This window comes from Petromyzon marinus, chromosome 33 (genome assembly GCF_048934315.1).
Source record: "Petromyzon marinus isolate PM22_M1 ecotype Great Lakes invasive population chromosome 33, UKy_Petmar_22M1.pri1.0, whole genome shotgun sequence".
NCBI lineage: Eukaryota > Metazoa > Chordata > Hyperoartia > Petromyzontiformes > Petromyzontidae > Petromyzon > Petromyzon marinus.
In genome coordinates, this window is record NC_133699.1 from 12678370 (window position 1) to 12701676 (window position 23307).

At 47.1% G+C, this 23307-nt stretch overlaps 1 protein-coding gene across 3 annotated transcripts; it reads right to left on the bottom strand.

Annotated features, from left to right (window-relative positions):
- Positions 1-662: 662 nt before the first annotated feature.
- TAF5L (TATA-box binding protein associated factor 5 like) lies at positions 663-22905 on the bottom strand. Of its 3 annotated transcripts, none has more exons than XM_032965208.2 (9): positions 22657-22905; positions 20527-20716; positions 18492-18596; positions 17625-17818; positions 16462-16758; positions 15350-16087; positions 11774-11943; positions 11189-11555; positions 663-3553 (listed from the first exon to the last, which is right to left on the bottom strand). In XM_032965208.2, exons 2-9 carry the CDS (start codon positions 20666-20668, stop codon positions 3191-3193), a joined length of 2376 nt encoding a protein of 791 aa, XP_032821099.1. In that variant the 5' UTR covers positions 20669-20716; positions 22657-22905; the 3' UTR covers positions 663-3190. The 3 variants fall into 3 exon arrangements, with proteins under 3 accessions (XP_032821099.1, XP_032821098.1, XP_032821097.1); XM_032965207.2 differs by having other exon boundaries at positions 22573-22905; XM_032965206.2 differs by having other exon boundaries at positions 22486-22905.
- Between the last annotated feature and the right edge of the window lie 402 nt (positions 22906-23307).

Sequence of the window (23307 nt, forward strand, 5' to 3'; positions counted from 1 at the left end):
ACGTGCCCGCCTTTAGCTGCCATTCCATGACCAGTTACATCCTATGGCCATAATCCCTCCTCACGATGCATCCTGCCCAAGCTCAATTATTATCCTTCAGAGTGAATACACCATCTATAATTTTTGTTGGCTCCCTGATCCGTTTGTTCCATTTTTGTCTCAGTGCAATTCCAAGAATGCATCCCTTGATACTTTTTTAGCGTTTCTTCCATTTCTGATCAACGTCAGAGCAGACAGCATACAATGATTGATCCCCGTCTTCTTCACGCACATTATACATATAGATTTTTTTTATGTGTGGAAATATTTGTAAGCCACTGGGAGACAGTTATGAGTATGGGTTTTTTGAAGAATTACATTTTCCATAGTTTTGCCAGATTGCTAAATTTCTCATCTCAGACACAATTACATGCAAAAAAAACTTGCTACAGAACTGGCCAAAGGTTCCAATACAGGACCCTCCTGAGAATTAATTCTTAAGACACGCTGAGAATTTCCCGGTTAAATTACAAAGAAAACTTGTACAAAAATCTGCATTTAATCCATTGCTTTGAAATTTTGCATAACGCTACTAAAAAATATTGTACTTTTAACTAAGCATTTTGTATTTATTGTAGCACCACTGCTTCTACGTCACGCGAAGACTTAATGATCACCTCTCATTTTTCCTTTCAGTGATGAAGCAAACCCTTCAATTTATTTGCATTATAAAAACGAGTCACATTTTAACACAAGTTGTAAATGCGTGGCAAATGAAATCATTTAATTTAACTATTTTGTACACAACCACTGTACTTTCCATACAAAAATACAATACCGTTTGGGGGAAAAAGACAACATAAAAAGTAAAAAAATTAACGTAAACCTTAAGACAACTATGATATACAACTACGTCGTTTCTAAATGGCAGTAAGACATACTTAATTGCAGGGACCATGAACATTACATTCAGTTATTCATTTCATATATAAATCCGACATGGAGGAGTTCAAATCCCAGTCACGGATCAACTGGGCCCCACGATCCCGTTGGGGCTGATACGATGAGACCCACTGTGAGGAAGGTCAACAGTAAATGTTTCATAACTTGCCCACCCTCTTCCTCCACCGGCTCAGCACCTCCAAAGGCAATGCGCACCACACAATGGTCGTTTTAGCGTAGAGACACTGAATTCATTACTACTACGACCCACTTGAATAGACGAGGGCTCGATGACACGACATGACAACATTTACAATTGCTGAATAGAATGACTCTACAACCGGTCAAAGCAGTACCCTGCCAAAATTGGTCTTGCGACTGAGTTAAAGTTTTCCTTCACGAATAATTGACTTTTTGTACCGCATTTATATTCATTGCCGTATTTTTTTTAAAGATTTAAACCAGGATGGGGATCCGACCTATTGTTAATCAAAATAAAGGCCCATATTTACATATTTATCTTGAGCAAAACAAATTTAATGTATAACAATTTGTTGCGGTGGCACGACTGGGAAAATATCAGCACGTAAATATATACATTAGGAAAACTATGTAACTGGAACACGAATCAATGAAATTAGGAGGCAAACGAGACAATGTTGGTGTGATTTGGAAAATTCTAATTGGCAATGAAAAGCAACAAGCCAATAGTGCTTAACAAAGAAAGTTTTCAATCAGTGCGTATTACATACAATGCTATATGGGACCAGAGACACTGACAAAGGAAATGTAACAAATGCTGTAAAGTGCGCAGATAAGCATGGCGAGGGTGAACGCTCAGAATTACACCGAGACAGACAAACGCATGAATCGAAGAACAAACGCAAGTTGAAGACATCATTGTGAACGTTACACGAGCTTGAGCAGCAGGACACGACGCTGGCCAGGAATTTATAGCCAGTGGTCGAGGCTAACGAAGGAGGGGCTGCGCAAGGAGAAAACATGCCCAGGAGGACAACCACCACGAATACGGAGCGATGACATCGGCTTGTTTGGAGGACAGCTTTATTGCACCGCGGGATCGTGATAAATTATGACTCCCCTTCCATCCGGCAGTGGATAGAACATGGCTGATGATGACTGCCAAGCGTCCCTCTGTCCAAACGAGCGTGAGGTGGTGGTCATATCCATCGGCGTCCCTTAGCCAGTGCTGTACATTCCCCTTTGGCACTTTTAATGTACACAGAGCGGATTGCAGTCACTATAATAATACGACTACTACCCTTTAATTACCCATAAGATCTTCACAAATACTCAAAACTCTTCGGATGCTTAGACAAGAGTTTGGCCTGCGGGAGGACACTTGAGAATCTGAAGAAGACCCATGCTCACGACGGGCTAATGCTCAAAGCTCAAAAGACATTCAAGAATGCATTGCTGTGCTGCCATCTATTGACCACCAGAGCTACAACACGTAGCAGTCTAAGACAGCCTTGTATCCACTAAGAGGCTCAAGCCTGCATAGCTTCCGAGATCTGACAACCATGGGCATTTTCAGTACGATTTGGTCGGAGGCAAAATGTGCCAACTCACTTATACATCCCACTACATTTCATGCGAGTGCTGAAATGCTTTATGTGATATATTACAAAAGACACATTCACGGAGCTGCACTTTGGACTGTGGTGTACTGCTGTACGGAACGTTCCATTATGGCATGAAACCAAGAGAGTTACAAATGAAGTTGCAAGTTCAACGACTGAATATGAGGTGCGGAGGCCAAGTTTCGTGTAGGTGGTGCTTAAAGGTAGGCACTCTGGAAGATTCGAGCCAAGCCCGTTAACGTGAACATTTTGGTCCTTTATAAGCGAGCTATGTTAAATCGCCAACCAATCACAGGAAGGCAATGTCAAACCATCAACCAATTACAAGAGAGTGATCTTGGACACTAGTCCATCGCAGGAGAGTGTTCATACGCACTCACCAATCACGAATGCTCCATGTCAAAAACATTAACCAATCATGAGAGAGCCGTCTCTATGACAAGCCAATTTTGAGAGGGCAGCCTCAACTATCGATCATTGGTGATTAAAGCACCAGCAGCGCCAAGCACCGACCACAAAGGGGCAGTGTGAACCATCAATCAACCACGACGCACCAGTGTCAAACCAGCATCGAAACCACGAGAGCGCTGGGCATCAATCACCGATCAATCGCGAGCGCGCCAAACTGGCCAAGTCGCCCCCCCCCCCCCACCCTAGGCGCGCCGTCACGTGCCACCGGCAGGCTCGTCCCTCGTGACGGCGCTCACCAGCAGCAGGTTGGAGGCCATGAACTGCACGTTGAGCGCCGTGCAAATCCGCGTCGATGGCGCCGCGCCCGTGATCTCGGTCGCATCGACGTCAGCCGCGAACGCAGCGCCGCCGCCGCCGCCCCCGGCCGCCCCGGTTCCGCCACCGCCGCCAGTTCCACCGCCGCCAGTTCCGCTGCCGCCGCCGCCGCCACCAGGATTCGTGGAGGCTCCACGCACATCCCACACGCGCACCGAGCCGTCGGAAGAGCCGGATGCCAGCGCGCTGCCGTCGGGGCTGAAGCTCAGGCAGGTGATGTCGTCCGAGTGTCCACGCAGCTCCTGCACGGCACGGCAAGACGTAAGCGAGCGCCGCGTGTTCCGGCGGCGTTATCTGCGTCCCCACACCTCCGATTATCATGGTTGGCTACGTACGGCGCAGAAGAACTTCAACGCGCATATGTATGTATGTACGTTCGGTGCTGCAGACGCACTGTGGAAGTTGGGGGTGTCCTACCAACGGATGGTGCCGGTGGTTATTGGTTAGATTACCGACGCACTAGGCGTGCGGCTCGGGCAGCGTGCGTCATGGATGTGCAGATTATCGTCGCGCAGTTGTGGTGTGTGCGTGCATATGATTTGCCTTAATGCAAAGCGGATGCTGCCAAGTGCGTGTGCTTTGACTGTGAATTTGTGTGTGCTGTGGGGACCAGGAGTGTAGCAGTTGGCACGCTGCGCTACGAATCCAGTGACCCGATTCTCGCTCACAGACAACACCAGTGACAATTATCTGAACCGGTCTTAGGCCAAATGAGTACCTGATGCGGTATGTAAGCATCGCTACTGGGGAGACAAAGGTGGTGGCCTTCATAGGTGCTCGCTAACAGCACTTTCCCCAAAAGTCTGTTGAGGCTGTACAGAGAATCTTTGTCTTTGTGCTGTGTGCGTTGACCGTGCTCTGCTTGTGTGTGTTTTGACTGCGCGTGTGCTGGAAATATTTTGCGGGTGTCTCTGACCTAATTATACAAATTCTCAATACATTTCTTGAAAACACTTCCATGAAAGAAAAACAATTAGCACGTACCAAAAGTTTAAAAAAATGTATTTAGGTGCTATGAAGAAGGGCCATTTCCCCAAAAACGTGTTGAGATGTTTTCGTGCCAATTGTGCACCACTGCCAACGGAGCGTTGCCAAATAACAAATCTAAAAATGTTGTGGGTGTCCGCACACCCACAGGATCTGTGTCCCCCGCCTGCGTTGGCATGGAACGACGTGGGCGGCCATCATCCTACGCCTGTCCCACTGTACTAGCACCTACAATCCCTGTGGGTTACTGCGATAGCAGCACCGCTGCTGTTCCTAATTGGGCTAAATTTGCTTTCTCAAACCTACGATTTTCTTGCTCTAAATATTGCCGTGCTGGTTTGTTTCTAGTCCATTGTCTCTCCTCCGGCCACTATGGTCCAGAATTCCACACAACTCTCTCATTATGAGACCTCCTTTGCCAGTGACAAGATATTGTAATAGGTTTTACCCTTTTAACTGGCACAAAAACTGACACCTTTATTCAAGGCATCATGTTTGCAATAACCACAACACAAGCAATGCCGTCTCGGGTGTAGACCAATTAAATTCAAGGACAGTGCATATTATTATCAGAGTTGTCTCTTTTGTTTGCATTTTGACTGCTTGTGTTGTGTTTATTGCAAACATGATGCCTTGAATAAAGGTGTCAGTTTGTGTGCCAGTTAAAAGGGTAAAACCTATTACTATTACTCTCTCATTGTCCTCGACCTCAATCCCCCCCCCCTCTCTCTGCCCCAACCCCTCCCCCCTCTCTCTATTTAAGGTCTCGACACAGTGGCGCTGTCTTTCTGTTTGTCATTCTTTGGAAGAACGTAATCAACCAGGTGGGGTGTTGACTGTTGTGTTAGCCGACTCTCTGTGTTGTATTGCATTATATTTCTAAGTTTATTATGTTTGTTTTTTCTCATTCATTCTTACCTGATGATGGTTGCTTGTGTTGCAATCGAAACGTTATATTCTATTATTATTTGATTTGATTTTCTACGTGACTTTACCGAAAGAACCAAAGAGTATATTCTATTATTTTAACTTTTTTTTTGCGTTTCATTGAATATTGGCCAACCTGGTCCAACTAAGTGCCAGAATCCGGCTAGCCGGGGTTTTGCTGCACTTACAATCGAGATGTCAATACATTGGGTACTGGGTGAGAATTAAGGCGCTGGCAATGTCGTAAAGTTTTGATTTTATATATAGGTGTTTGCTTATGTTGGGAAACACTTTGCTCGAGGAATCTTATCCTGCCTGGACCTAGTCCCCATCGACTAAAGTGCAAGAGCCATTGTCATATAATGTTTTTTTTTCATCTAACCGGGCATTTTCCATTGCTCAAAAGAATGTGTTTAGGGATGCGTGACATGTGGCGACTGCAACTACGGCATGCGGTAGAACTGTCTGGGTCTGTGCAGCGACTCCAAACTCTTTATATAGTACGGCACATCATCGAGCTCTGCCGCAGAGCTACATAAACTAAACTATTTTTATGTTACCAGGTAAAGCCCAATGAGCTATGGAGCTCTTTTTGAGAGGTGACCTGGTCACAGTTGATCGCTCAACAAAGTGGTTTATCGGTTGAAAATTTATAGAAGCCAAAAAAACTCGACATGCACGTTTCTAAATATGGAGGGAAAAACCGGAAGATCCGGAGAAAAAAAAAATCACCCAACCACGAGAACATGGAAACTGCAAATATACAAGCGTCAGGGTCGGGATCTAACACACAAGCGTCTGTATACCAGGCGAGGTAGTTAACATCTCGCCACCGTGGAACCCCTGATAGTTCTGTAAAAAATTACAAGTGATAGCTCCGTGGTGTAATTTTACATTGGCCGTATTTTGTCTGTCCTTCATGGAATCCCAGAATGTTTCTGATTATTGCGCCTCAGGTCCACGAGCACAACTGGGACGTGATCAGTAGGGATGTCACCGTTAATCACCCGCCTTCAGGGCTCTAAATGGATTCTTATGCTCACGGAAAAGGGTTGGGCTGCCCAAGTACATTAGTTGTAACTATTTCTACAAAAGTACGAACCAATCAAACACCACTTTCACTGTGAACACTGCTTTGTACATTAGCGCCAACACAGTCCCTTAATCCGAGTCATTAATTTTTTTGTAGCTTGAGATTGCTTCATGAAAATTCTGGGGTAATTATCATTGTCGTCATCATCATCATAATGATAAATGTATTATTTATAATCATGCATTGATTATTGTTATAAATAGTTGACTTGCTTTGATACCAAAACTGAGTGGAACAAGTATTATAAGCATTCCCGAGCCTGCTGATGCAGCACTTGAAAATTCTACAATTAGTCATCTGGCGCAACGACGCTGTGACAAAAAGTGTGGAGGGGGCTGGCAATCCCTGTGCCCCACGCTACTCATTGGGGCACAGGGATGGGTGTGCCGAGTGGCGCGATGTAACCATGAACGAGCAACCGGGGGCAGGAGTTGGTTTTAGGGACAGGGTCCCGAGTACCATACTGCTGCACCAATGCAGCATGGTTGTACACTACAGCGCCAGGTGTAGCCGACAAGAGTAAACGCTTCACGTCGGCTAGCAATGGGCGCGTCGAATCGCGGCGCTTCACGTGGACCCTGTCTCAGCTAAAGGTGGGAAGAGAAGAGGCTCTTGAAATGATTCCGAAAGTTCACATGAATCAATTCTGGCTGTCGCCTAAATGAGGCTGGTTGTAATTACCGGCGAAATGTCGTACTCAAATTGTAAATGTTGTGGGTTTACTCTCCAACACACCGGTGTGCTGAACTAGTAACTAATTGGCATGTTTGGCTCTGTCGGGTGGTGGCGGGTTTAACGACATATTTATATTCATCTTCTTGGTTCTTTCGGTAAAGTCACGTAGAATGGAAATAAAATAATGAAATAAAATAATAAAATTCTCACGACGTTTCGGCCACAACACAAGTGGCCTTCTTCAGGTGAAGAAACAGGTCTATCAAGAAGACAGAACTTGAATTAACGCTGTTAAGCAAGGACTGTGTCTTTTGAAACTGTGTGGGTGGAGTTGAATTGGCATGTTACCAGCCCCACCTCCGGAGCGGGGGAGGAGGGAGGGGGCTGGCAACACAAAGAGTTATGTTAAACATTACAATGTTATACTATTTAATTATTATACTACGTGTTATAAACCATATCATTAACCGTGGTGTGAGAGGTATTAAGAGGCAATGCCAGCGAAAGGGCTGCGGTCTGAAGAAGGTAAGAAGGTAAGATACAATCAATTAAGAACCGAAATAGTTTAAAACATCTTTCCAATGGTTAATAAGCCAGAATCCATCTTCTCGGTTGAAATTGTCTCGCTACCTGATACCATCGCAATCATTGAAGACTTGGTTCATCAAGGACTGCATGCGGAGGTACCCCCTCTGGTGAGACATTGCTTAACCAACACATACTTCACCTGGAATGGAACTTTCTACAAACAGACTGAGGGCACCCCAATGGGTTCCCCCCTATCTCCAGTTGTAGCCAACGTGTTCATGGAAAAATTTGAAACTGACGCCATCCAGACTGCCACTCTACGCCCGACCTTATGGAAGAGGTACGTGGATGACACCTTTGTCATCTGGCCACATGGCCACCCTGCTCTAGACCAATTCCTCGACCACAGCAATTCCATACACCCAGCCATCAAATTAACCATGGAGGTCGAAAAAGATGGCAAACTACCCTTTTTGGATGTCTTAATTAAAAGGAGACCTGATGGTTCAATGAGCCACTCTGTCTACAGGAAAGCTACCCATACTGATGCTTACTTAAAACCGAATTCCCACCACCATCCATCCCAGAAGAACTCCCTCATCTAGACTCTATACCATAGAGCCCAATGCATTTCGGACCAGGATCACATCATCAAGGAACTCAAACACGTACACAAAGCTCTGAAGGCTAATGGTTACTCCGACTACACAATCCGCAAAGTCATCACTCCAGTCATAAAGAAGGATCCTCTTAAGGAACCATTCAAAACCATCACCTTACGCTACATTGCGGGGGTCACAAAAAAGATCTCCAAAATCCTGAATAAACACAAGATCCAGGTCCAATTCAGCACAGTACATAAAATCCGTGATCTAGTTCCATCTGTAAAAGATGTGGTTCCAGACATACAGTACCCGGGCATTTACAAACTAAAGTGCCTCTGTGGTAGCAACTACATTGGAGAAACCAAACGACATATCTCGGACCGCATCCGCGAACATAAAGCAGACTAGAAACACGGTAGAACGAACTCCTCAGCCGTGGCAGATCACTGTTATAATTCAGTGGGCTCACATGACATTGACTTCTCCAAGACGGAGGTTCCTTGTAAGCAATCCGGCTACCATGAGAGATTCGTTCATGAGGCCATCCACATATACAAGCATAGAGACAAGGTGGGGCTGGTAACATGCTAATTCAACTCCGCCCACACAGTTTCAAAAGAAACGGTCCCTGCTTAACAGCGTTCATTCAAGTTCTGTCTTCTTGATAGACCTGTTTCTTCACCTGAAGAAGGCCACTTGTGTTGTGGCCGAAACGTCGTGATAATTTTATTATTTTATTTCATTATTTTATTTCCATTCTACGTGACTTTACCGAAAGAACCAAGAAGATGAATCCCTGCAGTCACGAAAGCTTTAAATCGAAATATTTATATTCACGCCATAGAACCCAAAAAAACCTCTATTATGGATAATATGAATCTTACAGACAACGCACACAGCTAAGGGGATGTGTATGGAGCGTAATTACCACCCAACTGGGATAGACAGCATGACACCTAGCCACAATTAGATGAATAGAACTGTAGTCCTTTGGCAAATCAACTATCCTCTCTACAAAGCACCATTAATGGGATGAGATGAAGAGGCAGAGAGATCACGACCAAAACTAACGATACAAGAGGCAGGCTGCTGAATTATAACCCCTAATAACGCGTACCGATTTTCTAAGCTAACCACATGCCGCTTTATATGTAATATACTAGCGGGAAGTACCTGGTGTTGCCCGGCCGAAAAAGACACACACACACATCGACTTAGACACACTCAGACATCGACCAAATGGCCCTCTCCTGTAGCCAGATAACATCTTGAAAGTGTTGTTGCATGTTTGGGTACACTTTTTCCTCCAGTTCCTGTTCAGAAGTGGAAAGGATGCCGTTAGACATGGTGATAAGTCCATCTGTGTCATCAGCAAAAATGCTGGCATTTCCAATGTCAAGAAGAGCTTCAGCAAAGTTGCCTGTCTCTTGGTCTCCATGGAGATATACACGCATGTTTGTAGTTAGTCTCAGTATCATCACGTGCCTCCAGAGGAATGATGACTTCATGCAGTTATTTAACTCATCAGCTTTGGTTCCCCGAAGTACAACAGGTAAGGTTTGTCGGAAGTCACCAGCCATGAGAAAAGTTACACCACCCATAATCCTGGGATTGTCGCGGAGGTCCGGCAAAATTGTTGTGTTGACAGCCTCAAATGCTCCCTTGTGGGACATGGTGCATTCATCCCACAACTATTAATTCACAATTAACCAGGACTTGTGCAAGGGAAGTCCCCTTTGAAATATTGCAAACAGGGTTTTCTTGTCGGGATAGATCCAATGGAAGCTTAAATGTGGAATGGGCAGTTCTTCCTCCAGTAAGCAGAGTTGCCGCAATCCACGATTATGCCACTGCTCGAGCAATTTTCTACCTTAGCGAGGAGCAGGTTAAGAAGGTCTTCCCAGTACCAGCAGGTGCATCAAGGAAAAATATGCCTCCATTTTTAGTGTCAATGCCTTCCAAGACTTTCGTGTAGGCTTCTCTTTGAGCATCCATCAGCTTTGGTTCATTTTCCTCAATAAATTTAAGAAGCTCTAAACCATCATAGCATATTTCACGTAGGATCTCTTGAGCAAAGGCATGCAGGTTGTCCCTGTAGGGTGTTGGTAGTCCGATAGACGCGAGGTCTTTTCAACCAATGGAGTGAAGTTTGTCCTCAAGGAGGATGAGGGCCTGGTTAAAGGTGACATCAGAGCGTGCGAGTTGGTGCAGTCGAGCAGGCACTATGTAATAAAGAAGTAACTGATAGCAGCACCTAATCGCTAATTAAACTACTTTAAAGGTGACTGACGCGAAATTGGAATAGCGCTGGCTCAGCACGGGGCTTATGGCGTGGTACCTGGGTACTTTTTTAAAATGAAAACCCCACGGTTTGCGAGCCGAATCCTTCGCAAATTTCGGCCGCACACAGACAGACAGACAAACAATGACATTTATATAGTAATAGGTTTTACCCTTTTAACTGGCACAAAAACTGACACCTTTATTCAAGGCATCATGTCTGCAATAACCACAACACAAGCAATCAAAATGCAAACAAGGAAGACAACTCTGATAATAATATGCACTGTCCTTGAATTTGATTGGTCCACACCCGAGACAGCTTTCTTTAGAGCCTAGTCTCCACTGGTGTTGGACCAGAAGACGCCAAAAGGCGTACAACTCTTCTAGTCCAACACCAGTGGAGACTAGGCTCTAAAGAAAGCCGTCTCGGGTGTGGACCAATCAAATTCAAGGACAGTGCATATTATTATCAGAGTTGTCTTTTTGTTTGCATTTTGACTGCTTGTGTTGTGGTTATTGCAGACATGATGCCTTGAATAAAGGTGTCAGTTTATTGTGCCAGTTAAAAGGGTAAAACCTATTACTATATTTTGTTACTGGCAAAGGTCTCATAATGACATTTATAGGTTAGATCGTTATTACTTGATGCAACTTTTGTTTCGAAAATCGGTTAAAGGCTGAGAAACCTGACAGCCTACAGCTTACATCGGCAGAGTCAGTAAGCACGGGAAGCTTTTACGGACAACGGAACGGACGAACGGAACGGCGGGCCAGCCAACCTTGACGATGGCGCCGCTGCCGATGTCCCAGAGCCGGACGCGCTGGTCCTCCCCGCCGGACGCGAGCAGGCGCCCTCCGGGGGAGAAAGCGAGTGCCAGCACGGCGCCCCGGTGGCCCGTGAAGAGGCGTGCCGCCGAGCCCTGCTGGGCGCTCCACAGGCGCACCGTGCGGTCGGCGGAGCCCGTCGCCACGTAGCTGCCGTTGGGGTGGAAGCGCACGACGTTCACGTCCGACACGTGGCCTGCGTAGACGCGCAGTGGGAAGGCGCGCTCGGGCACCCAGAGGCGGGCCGTGCGGTCGTGCGAGCCGCTGCAGAAGTACAGGCCCAGGGCGCTCACGTCCACGTCCCACACAGGGTACGCATGTCTGCGCAAAGGCACGAGGGCACCGGGGGAGGGGTGGGGGGCACAGGGCGGCGTTACGTAGAGGTGGAACGACGCATCGGGTACAGAGTCACGGCGAGAGCGAGGGGGTCGCGGAGCGAGCGAGGGGATCGTGGCGAATGTCATGGTTGTGGGAGGTAATCGGTGAGGGCATGAAGACATGAGGAGGAGGAGGAGGAGACTGTCGGTGCCGGCACGTACCCCTGGTAGACGGCGGTGTTGGTGAATGTGCGCGGGTCCCAGAAGCGCACGCTCGCGTCCTCGGAGCACGAAAGCAGCCCCGCACCGCCGGGCAGGAAGCGCACGGCGTAGACGGGACCGGAGTGGGCGCGCAGCGTCTTCACGTCGCTGCCTTTGCTGTCCTCAACCACCTGTTGTACGCACAGCGGCAAGCGTACGCGCACGGAGCAACATGTAAACACAAATAATCGATTCCAAACACAATTGATTAACACATAGAACCACATACACACAGAACAACAACCGCCATTCGCCACTGCGAGACGGTGACATCACTCGCCACAGTCGTCGTGCCAGGCTTGAGTGAAGTATGGAAGAATCGCTGAGAGGTCACGGGACAGACCCAGGAGTTATGGGTTAACTGCCAGAGATTATTGGCTGATGCACCACCTGTGCTCCCCACTGTCAGCTTTCTGTGTTAGCCACCTGGCACTCTGCTCATTGTTGTACGTGTGGCTCCCCTGTCCTTCAACTGCCCAGTAGCATCCTTCAAAAGCTTCCTTCACTGAGGCCAACCTTGACACCGCTGGTACCAGTCATCAGCAAGACCAGTCAGTTCCAAATCCTCCCATACCACATCAGTCCATCTCTTCTCAAGCCTGTGCTGCACTCATTTAGCCCCGTCCATCCAGCCAAACAGAAGCTGCTCACACTCACCCATCGCCACACATATACAGTCCCCACATACACACTCGCACAGATACATTCAGACAGTATTCCCTCGTGATTTGCGAGGGATACCTTTCAGAGGTGATCGTAAATAGCAAATTTCGCTGATAATAATATTGGCCAAATGAATTACCTTACATAAATAGATATAGGAGCTATTAAATACAAATATTGCTTCTAATGCAATCTAAGTTATATCTTGTACGTGCAAAGTCTGCAGATGCATCTAAAGCAGGGGTCGGGAACCTATGGCTCGCGAGCCAGATGTGGCTCTTTTGATGATTGCATATGGCTCGCAGATAAAACAAAATATTCTCACTTGTTTTAATCCATCCATCGATTTTTCACTGCGCATGTCCTGTTCAGGGCTGCAGGAGCAATTGTCCATTATTTTAATTGGATGATACTGGCCTACGTTTGCCGTTGCTGGGTAAAACAGGTAAACGCCCCCTTTTGAATCAGTCTGAGACTGCGTCTGCTCGGTCATTAGCTCAAAGCTAACCCTTCGACGAAGAAGATGGCGAAAAGAAAAAAAGACGACGAGTATCGTACATTTCAGGACGAATGGACCGAAGAATTCGCCTTTGTGGAGAGAGCGGGTTCTGCGGTGTGTCTAATTTGCAATGACAAAATTACATCGTTGAAACGGTCGAATGTAAAGCGGCACTTCGACACGCGCCACGCTACCTTTGCATCAAAATACCCTGCGGGAGACAGCAGAAAGAAAGCGTGCCAAGAGCTTCTGAGCAGGGTGCAAGCTAGCCAGCAGCAACTCCGCGTATGGACCCGGCAAGGTGACTATAATTCGGCTAGCTTTGCTGGTTCTTTAGCAATAGTGAGGAACGGAAAACCATTCACAGATGGCGAGTATGCTAAAACGTTCATGCTGGATGTAGCCAATGAACTTTTTGATGATCTTCCGAACAAAGACAAGATAATCAAACGGATACAAGACATGCCTCTGTCGGCAAGAACTGTTCATGATCGTACCATCGTGATGGCAAACAAAGTGGAGGAAACGCAAGTGAAGGACATAAATGCAGCGCCGTTCTTTTCTCTGGCTTTGGATGAGTCAACAGACGTGAGCCATTTGTCGCAGTTCAGCGTGATTGCAAGATATGCTGTTGGTGACACACTGCGCGAAGAAAGTCTTGCTGTTCTGCCATTAAAAGGGTCCACAAGAGGTGAGGATTTATTCAAGTCTTTCATGGAGTTTGCTCAAGAAAAAAGTCTACCTATGGATAAACTTCTCTCAGTGTGTACTGATGGTGCTCCGTGTATGGTGGGGAAAAACAAAGGATTTGTGGCACTTCTCCGTGAACATGAAAATAGACCCATCCTAAGTTTCCATTGCATTATACACCAGGAGGCACTTTGTGCTCAGATGTGTGACAGGCAGTTTGGCGAAGTGATGTCGCTGGTCATTCGTGTGATCAACTTTATTGTTGCCCGAGCCTTAAATGATCGCCAGTTTAAAACACTGCTGGATGAAGTTGTAAATAACTATCCTGGTCTGCTTTTGCACAGCAATGTGCGTTGGTTGTCAAGAGGGAAGGTGCTTAGCCGTTTTGCGGCTTGCCTGAACGAAATCCGGACTTTCCTTGAAATGAAAGGCGTCGGGCATCCTGAGCTAGCCGACACCGAGTGGCTCCTCAAGTTTTACTATCTCGTAGATCTGACTGAACATCTGAACCAGCTCAACGTGAAAATGCAAGGCATTGGAAATACAGTGTTATCCCTTCAACAAGCTGTATTTGCTTTTGAAAACAAGCTGGAGCTTTTCATCACAGATCTTGAAACAGGTCGTTTACTACATTTTGAAAAACTGAGCCAATTTAAAGATGCATGCACAGCAAGTGAGCCCATTCAAAACCTTGATCTCCACCAGCTAGCTGGCTGCACATCCAGTCTCCTACAGTCCTTCAAAGCATGCTTTGGAGAATTTCGTGAGCACACTCGTCTTTTTAAGTTCATCACCCATCCAAACGAGTGTTCACTGAACACAGCCGACCTGAATTACATCCCTGGTGTCTCCGTCAGAGATTTTGAAGCAGAAGTGGCTGACCTGAAGGCCTCAGACATGTGGGTGAATAAGTTCAAGTCACTGAATGAAGATTTGGAAAGAATCACACGACAGAAAGCGGAGTTGGCGAGCAAGCACATGTGGACAGAAATGAAAAAACTCCAACCCGAAGACCAGCTGATTCTCAAAACTTGGAACGCGCTTCCTGTCACATACCACACACTGCAGCGTGTGAGTATTGCTGTATTGACCATGTTTGGATCTACGTATGCATGTGAGCAGTCATTCTCACATCTTAAAAACATCAAGTCCAACCTACGATCACGATTAACGGATGAAAGCCTCAACGCTTGCATGAAGCTTAACCTCACCAAGTACCAACCCGACTACAAAGACATCAGCAAATCCATGCAGCACCAGAAGTCGCATTAATGGTGAGTGTTATAACAACATTATTTAAAAGAATAAATTCAGAGGCTTATTATACTGACATTTAGTTGAATTCACTTTTAAAATATATTATATGGCTCTCACTGAAATAAATTTCCAAATTTTTTGCTTTCATGGCTCTCTTAGTCAAAAAGGTTCCCGACCCCTGATCTAAAGCTTCGAGAAGTTCTATCTCTCTTATCTCTTTATCTTATCACTTTTTTTCTCTCTCTCTCTCGATGCAGTCGTGTCGAGTTCCAGATGCGATTCGTGGATAGTCAAAATCGCGGATAGCAAGTTATTAAATACCAATACCCGCCATTCGCCACAAAGTGACGGTAATGAAACCACAGCGCCTGTGCCAGGCCGTTCTTGAATAACAAACACAGACACACACACACACACGCACGTCCCACCTTGTCGTCCAGGATGTCGCAAGCGAGGTTGATGCGCGCCACGTCCACGTTGTGCCGTGCAGTGCGCAGCTTGCGCGGCCCCAGGCTCCACAACATCACCCGCGAGTCCTCGTAGCCGGCCGCCAGCATCCCCATCCCCGGCGCCACCTCGGCCGCGCACGGGGGCGCCGGCACAGACGGTCCGCCGCTGCCGCCGCCCACCGTTCCAGCACCGCCACAAACGCCACCGCCACCGCCGCCACCACCGGCGGTTCCCGCGGTAGCACTGACAAACGACGAGGAGGACGACGACGAGAATGACGAGGAGGAGGAGGAGGAAGTGGAAGGAGGTGGCGGGGCGGTGGCAGAAGCGGTAGCGGAGCCGGCAGTTGTGGTGGTGGAAGCAGTGGCGGCAGCGGCGGCAGAAGAAGCCGACGATCCCGGTTGTGGCGAAGTGGCGTTGGCGATCACGGGGCCACCTGCACCACCACCGACGCCGCTGTTACCGCTGCTGCCACCGACGCCGAGGCTGGAGGCGGTGGTAGAGGTGGCGGCCGCAGCAACGCCACTGGTCCCGCCGGCGCCGGACCCCGAGGCGGAGCCGGCGGGAGTGGTGGTGGAGGTGGTTCCGGGTGGCGTCGAGTCATCCTTGAAGCCGTAGAGGCAGACGGTGGCGGCGTTGAGCGGCCCCTCGCGCACGCGCCGGATGCTGTCCTGCAGCAGCTCCAGCGAGACCTCGTCCGGCGGGAGGGCGTTCATCTTCCCGAAAAAAAATGTATGCAACGTGATGAATCATCGCCGATAACATTCCAGATGTGTTTTGTCCCGTTCTTAATTAGATTCAACGACCCCTACAAGTGCTCAATAACCGCAGACAGGCATAACTCCCGTCATTCCTGGAGTGCGCCACATTGTACGTACAAAGGTTCAAATGTCTCCGAACCCAAATGTGCGTGAGATCGCACTCATTTTCATCGGTGTGCCTATTCCACATTCCCATGGCAAAGGCCAGTCTCTCACGAGAGTAATTTGATGCTTGTAACACGACTAACGGAAAAGGGCAAAAATGACGACGATGAAGCCGCCGATTCTACCCGCCCAACTCTTTGTACGGAACACCCCCAGAGCCTCACCTCGGGGTCACCGTCAGCCGTCAGCCCCCCTGCCGCTGCTGCCGATTCTCCGGCCCTGGCACTCGCACCGCCCCCCCCACTGCCGCCGGTGCCGTCGCTATAAAGCTCGAGCCCCGCCGCGGAGCTGCGCGCCTGGGCCCGCACGTCGAGCCGCAGGTGCGTGCTGACGGCGCGCAGCAGCAGGCCGTGCTCGCCCTGCAGCAGGTGACGCATCAGGCGGCCGTGCGCCACCACGCCCAGCTCCACGCACAGCTTGTGCTCCGTGAGCGTGCGCACGCACGTGTCCGAGCCCACGTCCTGTAGCAGCAGGAGCAGGGGCAAGGGCGGTCGCAGGATTAGGGGCGGCGGCGGCAGAAGTGGTGGCAGCAACAGCAGAAGCAGACGTAGGGATGTTAATAATAATGCCCTTATTTATCCACGAGAGCCTCACTGAGATTCAGTGAGGCTGGCCGCCTCCGTCTCCCCAGTGGCGATGTTTACACACCACACCATGTACTCATTTGTGGCCGAGTCGACTGGTTCAGATAATCGTCACCGATGCTGGCTCTGGGTGGGAATCGAACTCGGATAGTCGGGTTTCTAGCACAGCGTGCTCTCCGCTACACTGTCGCTCCCCATACACACGCACGTACACATATACACATAATACACTAAGTAATACCCCGGTTTTCGTCGAGGATGCGTTCCTGAAAGGTGCAACAAATATTGGAACGACGCAAAGTAAATTACAGGGTAGGTGATGGCGGAGGCCGAGGCGATGGAGACGAGAAGGATCGGATGATGCTGCCAGTCACGTGTGTGGGTTGAGGCGACACAAATCAGGTAGCGGTGTTAACAAAGTGACGACGTATTTTCGAAACGACATAAAAGGGGGAGACGCAAATCGGGGTATTACTGTACTCCCTTGCACTCATTCACACACGTACACGTACTTATAATCATGCAAGAATAAACAAAGATCTACCATGTAGCCTCAACAGACTGTTGGGGCAAGTGCTGTTAGCGAGTACCTATTAAGTCCGGAATGGAAACACAAAGGGGTGGGTGTGGGCAGCACCACGCCCGACCGCCTTTGTCTCCCCAGTGGCGATGTTTACACACCGCACCAGGTACTCATTTTAGGCTGAATCGACCGAGCAGATGCCTTGGAGAGACACACAAACCTGCCGCGAGAGCGCTGCACCCAGCCGCTCGGCCAGGAGCCGCTGCTCGTGAGTGTGGGCGACGGGCCCCACGTGGCGCCCGTGGAACGCCTCGGCGGCAGAGCGCCATCCGCCCAGCGCGAGCTCCACGCACAGCGCCAGCGAGAGGGCGCTCATCAACGTCTGCAGCTCCACGCGCTCCTCCCCGCGCAGCTCTGCTCCAGGACAACCGCACACGCAGCCACGTGCTTAGTGCTCCGCCGTCACGGGGTCCACCACGCACCGCACCGTTCCACACACTTTAACCAGTTGGAATCTGGTTAAAGTTCATGTATTTGATTAAATTGTAAAAGCTTTCTAACACTTAAAATGTATGTTTTGTTGTTGTGCAATTGCCTTTTACTTGTGTAACCGAGGTATCCCTTCTGACCCACTCCTACTGGACGTGTGTAAAAGAGCTTCATAGATCATCGGATTTCTCCAGGATAAATAATGATTCTCATTCTGACAAAGATATTCTCAGACTCATTGGGCTCTCACCTGGTTATAACTAAAGGAAACCAGTATATACCTACACACACTCTACATACACACACAAATTCTTAGCTCTTTCGGTAAAGTCACGTTGAAGGGAAACAATAAAATAATAAAATATATATAAAACAATAAAAATTCTCACGACGTTTCGACCATAACACAAACGGTCACACCTGATGACGACCGTTTGTGTTATGGTCGAAACGTCTTGAGATTTTTTTGTTTTATATATTTTATTATTTTATTGTTTCCCTTCAACGTGACTTTACCGAAAGAGCTAAGAATATGAATTACTGCAGTCACGAAAGCTTTAAATCAAAATATACACACACAAACTAAATATACACTCACCATTGACAAATTGGCGTAGTGCGTTGAACTGGCGATCATAGTGTGAGGGGTTGGGCTCATAGACACCAAATGACACTGCGTTCATGGGCCCACTCTCGAGTTGGGCTGTTGATACACACACAAAGATTCCCAGATACAACCTAAACAGACTGTTGGGACAAGTGTTGTTAGCGAGCACCTGTGAAAGCCAGCACACCACACGAAGGGGTGAGTGGCTAACACCACGCCTGGCCACCTTTGTCTCCCGACTGGCGACTGGTTCAAATAATCGTCACTGGTGTTCACCGTGAAGCAGGAATCGAACTTGGGTCGCCGGGTTCGTAGCGCAGGCGCATTAGCTGCTGCATGACACAGAAACGCATGTATACACACATGGCAAGTGCACGTATGTATTGTAATAGCATGCACATACGATTCTGCATAAAGAATCACAAACATGCACAAAAGGACACATCGGGACACTGCTTAGCTTTTAAGAAAAACACGGAGGCAATAAAGTTAGACTGCGACAGAGGGATACAACCTATTTCCTACTGCCATCCTCTAATTTATTTAGGCTGCCAAATAATATCGTTCAACTACTACTAGAATCTTGCAGCAACCTAAAAATTGAAATATGTATTCAGTTTCAGTTTATTTATTTTGGTATAGCCCTGTGAGCCATTCGGCTCTTGAATCGGGTGCAACCACAACAAAAAAACAACTAAAACACGAACAAGAAAAACATCTTAAAGTGACTATGTGACTGTGCAAACAGAAAATCCATGAAAAAAAACAGCAAAATATTCCTGAAAAAAGCACCGTACACCAACGCTGTGTGCAAAAAATCCCAGTGGGATGCAAGTCAAACAACAGCAACAACCACAAGAAAACTTAGATTAAGGCCATCAGTCTAACTCCGTACTACAACAAAACAAACATGTCCAAACCAAAAAACTACATAAATAACATGTAACACCAGATCCTAGAGCCATAGCTGGCTGCATGAGTTACTCCACAACAACAGAAGCATCAGTCGGAGTATCACATTTTTCAATGCACCTTTAAGATCAGCACGCTATATCAAAATACAGATAATACTTTGCAGCGTCATCGGGAGCGAAACATTTTATTTTACGTCAATGAATAACAGTGGCAGCTAGAGGTGTACAACTCCTCTAGAGCAGTTTTGAGAGAATATCTCATTGGTAGCGATTCAAGTTGCAGTTTATTGGCAATAGCAATCCAGACCCTGGGGGCATCAATAGCAAAGGCCCTTCCTCCAGTTTTTGTACGGCAATAGGGAATGTGAAGCTGGTAAATGAGCGAAGACCTGAAGTCAAATTTGTTCTTTGAAACAGAGAGGAGATCCAGCAGGTAGTCTGCGGATTTTTTTCTAAGTACATCGTGAATAAATAAGATCTGGTGCACAAGCCGTCGAACATTAAGAGATGTTAAGTTTAACCCAATGTAGAGATCACAGTGGTGAGTCCTATATGGGCAGTTCAATGTAAATCTTAAGGCCGAGTGATAGATGGAATCAAGCTTCTTCAGTAAAGTACTTGGGGCTGATTTATACACGATGTCACAGTAGTCAAGTAGAGGCAGTATGGTAGCTTTTATCAATTCCAAACGGAACATTGGGGGGAAGCAGTGCTTGTGTCAATACAGAAAACCAATTTTTATTTTTGTCTTTTTACCAATGATAAGTTTGGCACCTGTGAATATCCGCACGTCGCACGCACGCGTACACACAGCTTTTGACAGCCACTAATCGATACCTGTCAACATATAGGGTTTACCCGTATTTTTGTACAGAGAAATTGAGTTTTTAGGTCCATACGGCGTACAGCCGTTTCAATACGGGCAAACATTTTTTTGGTCTATTTTCTTTATTTCTCTCTTGTGATGGGACTTTGTAGGATGAACTCTGAGATTTATAAGGGGGCACGGGGGTGACCAACAAATGTCTGAATTGGTCTATAATAAGGTAGGCACCGATAAGGGCTTGACAGGTATGCTTATTTCTCTGCCGCTAATGGGTCCGCCGCCGCACCTGCCATGCTGGCCGCCATCTCCTCGGCCGACTGAGAGCCCCGGAAGCTCTGCCGCTGAGCCAGCTCCGACTCGGTGTAGTGCCGCCGCTTGAGGAGTTGGTTGACGGCCGACTGGAGCTGCTCGCTCCGCACGCGCTTCATGGCGCAAAGCGGCCGCGCGCCGTCACGTGGGCGTACGGCTCATGCGACCTAAAACGTCGCGGTATAGCAGAACAAGAGAGTATCAGAATCGGAATATTAATTTGTACCAGAGGAATGCGATGAGCTATGAAGCTCTTTTTCACAGACCGTCCTAGTAGTTTTTTTTACAGATATCTAGCGGTATGATAAACACGAGCCGTCATTGGCATTACTATTTGGCTCTTTCGGTGAAGTCACGTAGTAAGAAATTAAATTAAATAATAATAGAATACGACGTTTCGATTGCAACACAAGCAACCATCATCAGGTACAAATGAATGTGAAAACAAACCTAAACTTGGAAATATAATGCAATACAACACAGAGAGTCGGCCAACACAAGTCAACACCCCACCTGGTTGATTATATTCTCCAAAGATTGCTAAATTTGAGAGAGAGACAAGACAGACACGGAGACACAGACACACAAGCAGAGAGAGACACACACATAGGCACACAGAAAGACAACGTCTATGTGTCCAGGCCTATTAACAAGTTTTATTCAATTAAAATATTGATTCAAGCGGTTCAAAATATTGGTTCAGTAATATTTTGAACCAGACTATTGTGCTTGTTAAGCGAAGTTTGCTACAGTTGTATAACAATCATAGCTGTGATCCTGGCCGTAGTGTTCGTCCCACGAAGACAAACAAAATGTAGAAGAAATTCCACCGCTGGCTTAGTTCGAGATTCCAAAAGGGATGTTCACTACAACCCTCGGTGGTAGCTTCAGCAGGGAGACACTTTGAGGGCATTTCACTCCGGACAAATTAGCTCAGAGGGCCACAGAGGGGCGGCACTTTGCCTTAAGGCCTCAGATCCAAGGGGGGGGGGGGGGCTCCTAAAAGACAAAGGGGGCCTTCCGAGGGGGGCCTATGACTGGATCTGTTTATCTCCGTCCTCCACAAAGCACTTCGGCGATCCTTATCCACAACGCGTCTCGCTGCTCTCCTCGGCTAGCATTCCCCGAGTCAACGGTGTTAAGTTCCACATTTCCAGGGCAAGTACCAGTCTATCCACGGGACACATACCCGACCTGTAAACCCCTTATCAGTACCTACCTTATTACAGACGAATTCAGAACTTATTGGTCACCCCGTGCCCTTATAAATCCCAACGTTCATCCTACAAAGTCCCATCACAAGGGAGAAACACAAACAAATAGACCAATACAAATGTTTGTGCCCGTAATGAAACGGCTGGTCGCCGCATGGACCTGAAAACTCAATTCCCCTGTACAAGAACACGGGGTAAACTGTACGGGTTGACGGCTGTGCATAAACGACGTGATAATTTAATTGTGTTATTTTATTTTATTCTCATTCTACGTGACTTTACCGAAAGAACCAAAGAAGAAAACGACTCTTTGAAAGCCAAATCAACAAAGCAACAATTGGTGTGTTCACGACGAACTCGTAAGACGCACACCCGGGTGCGCATCGTCGCTGACGGTGCCAGAGACCGGAAAAATCCACATTCCTATGGTAGGGGGATCGTACAGCACGATCAGTGATGTCAATTGTTACAAGAACAGGCGTTTGGTCTTGAACAAATGAAAGAGTTTCGATGCGTTAAAAATGTGTTGACTTATCAAGCAGCAAAATGAGACGGGTTACGGGCAAAGCAAGACGATGTTTCGTTGACAGAAAAATATATCGGACCGTGTTCCACCAAGTAAACAAAGCGCGACTCGGTCCGTTTAAGTGTCTGCGCGTTTGATAATTAAAGCTCGCTAATTGAAGCGCCCTTTTAACAAAACGTAAAAATATTATACAGACCGCGGCCTAGCTAGTCGAGGCGCTCATCCCGCGCGAGAAGCGATGCTGAGCGGTGTAAGGAATTGTTAAACACATTAACCAGCCTACTGTGTGTGGCGTTGCGTCTACAACGACAGGCAGCGAACGTCCAACGAAATGTCGCGTTGTTGTTTAAACTAAAAGGGACTTTACAAATTTTAATTCATTGCAGAGTGAACGGCAGGCGCGCGGGGGTGCCCTGTCCGTCCCCATCGAGCCTCTGGAAACCCGCGCGGGGCGCTTTTAGATTCCGCTTGGTTTTGTTCCGGCTGTTAAAACAGCAATAATAATACATTTTCATTATGAGACCTTTGCCAGTAACAAGATATAGTAATAGGTTTTACCCTTTTAACTGGCACAAAAAACTGACACCTTTATTCAAGGCATCATGTCTGCAATAACCACAACACAAGACGCCTTTTGGCGTCTTTTGTGTCAGTTTTTTGTGCCAGTTAAAAGGGTAAAACCTAAATTTTGATTTAAAGCTTTCGTGACTGCAGTAATTCATATTCTTAGTTTTTTCGGTAAAGTCACGTTGAAGAGAAACAACAAAATAACAAAATATATATAAAACAATAAAAATTCTCACGACGTTTCGACCATAACTCAAACGGTCATCATCAGGTGTGTCGGTTTGCATAAATTTATTTAGAAAACGGCATATTTATTTATTTATATAAAAAATAACGTTTGCGTCACGCGCAACGATTGGCTGTTTGCCAGGACTAGTCCATCTATTTTTTGAAAAGAGGAGGGGGGAGACGAAATTTGTTTTTATGTATGCTGTCTGAAAGCCACTGTAAG

Bases quoted from the DNA above. Each gene is read 5' to 3' on its own strand.
- TAF5L (XM_032965208.2), bottom strand. From the start codon at position 20,668: ATGAAGCGCGTGCGGAGCGAGCAGCTCCAGTCGGCCGTCAACCAACTC. The intron at 17,819-18,491 runs GTGAGTGTATAT...GTCCTGGAGCAG, and splicing joins ACTACGCCAATTTGTCAATG to AGCTGCGCGGGGAGGAGCGC. The intron at 16,088-16,461 runs GTGAGGCTCTGG...TTTTTCGGGAAG, and splicing joins CGGCTGACGGTGACCCCGAG to ATGAACGCCCTCCCGCCGGA.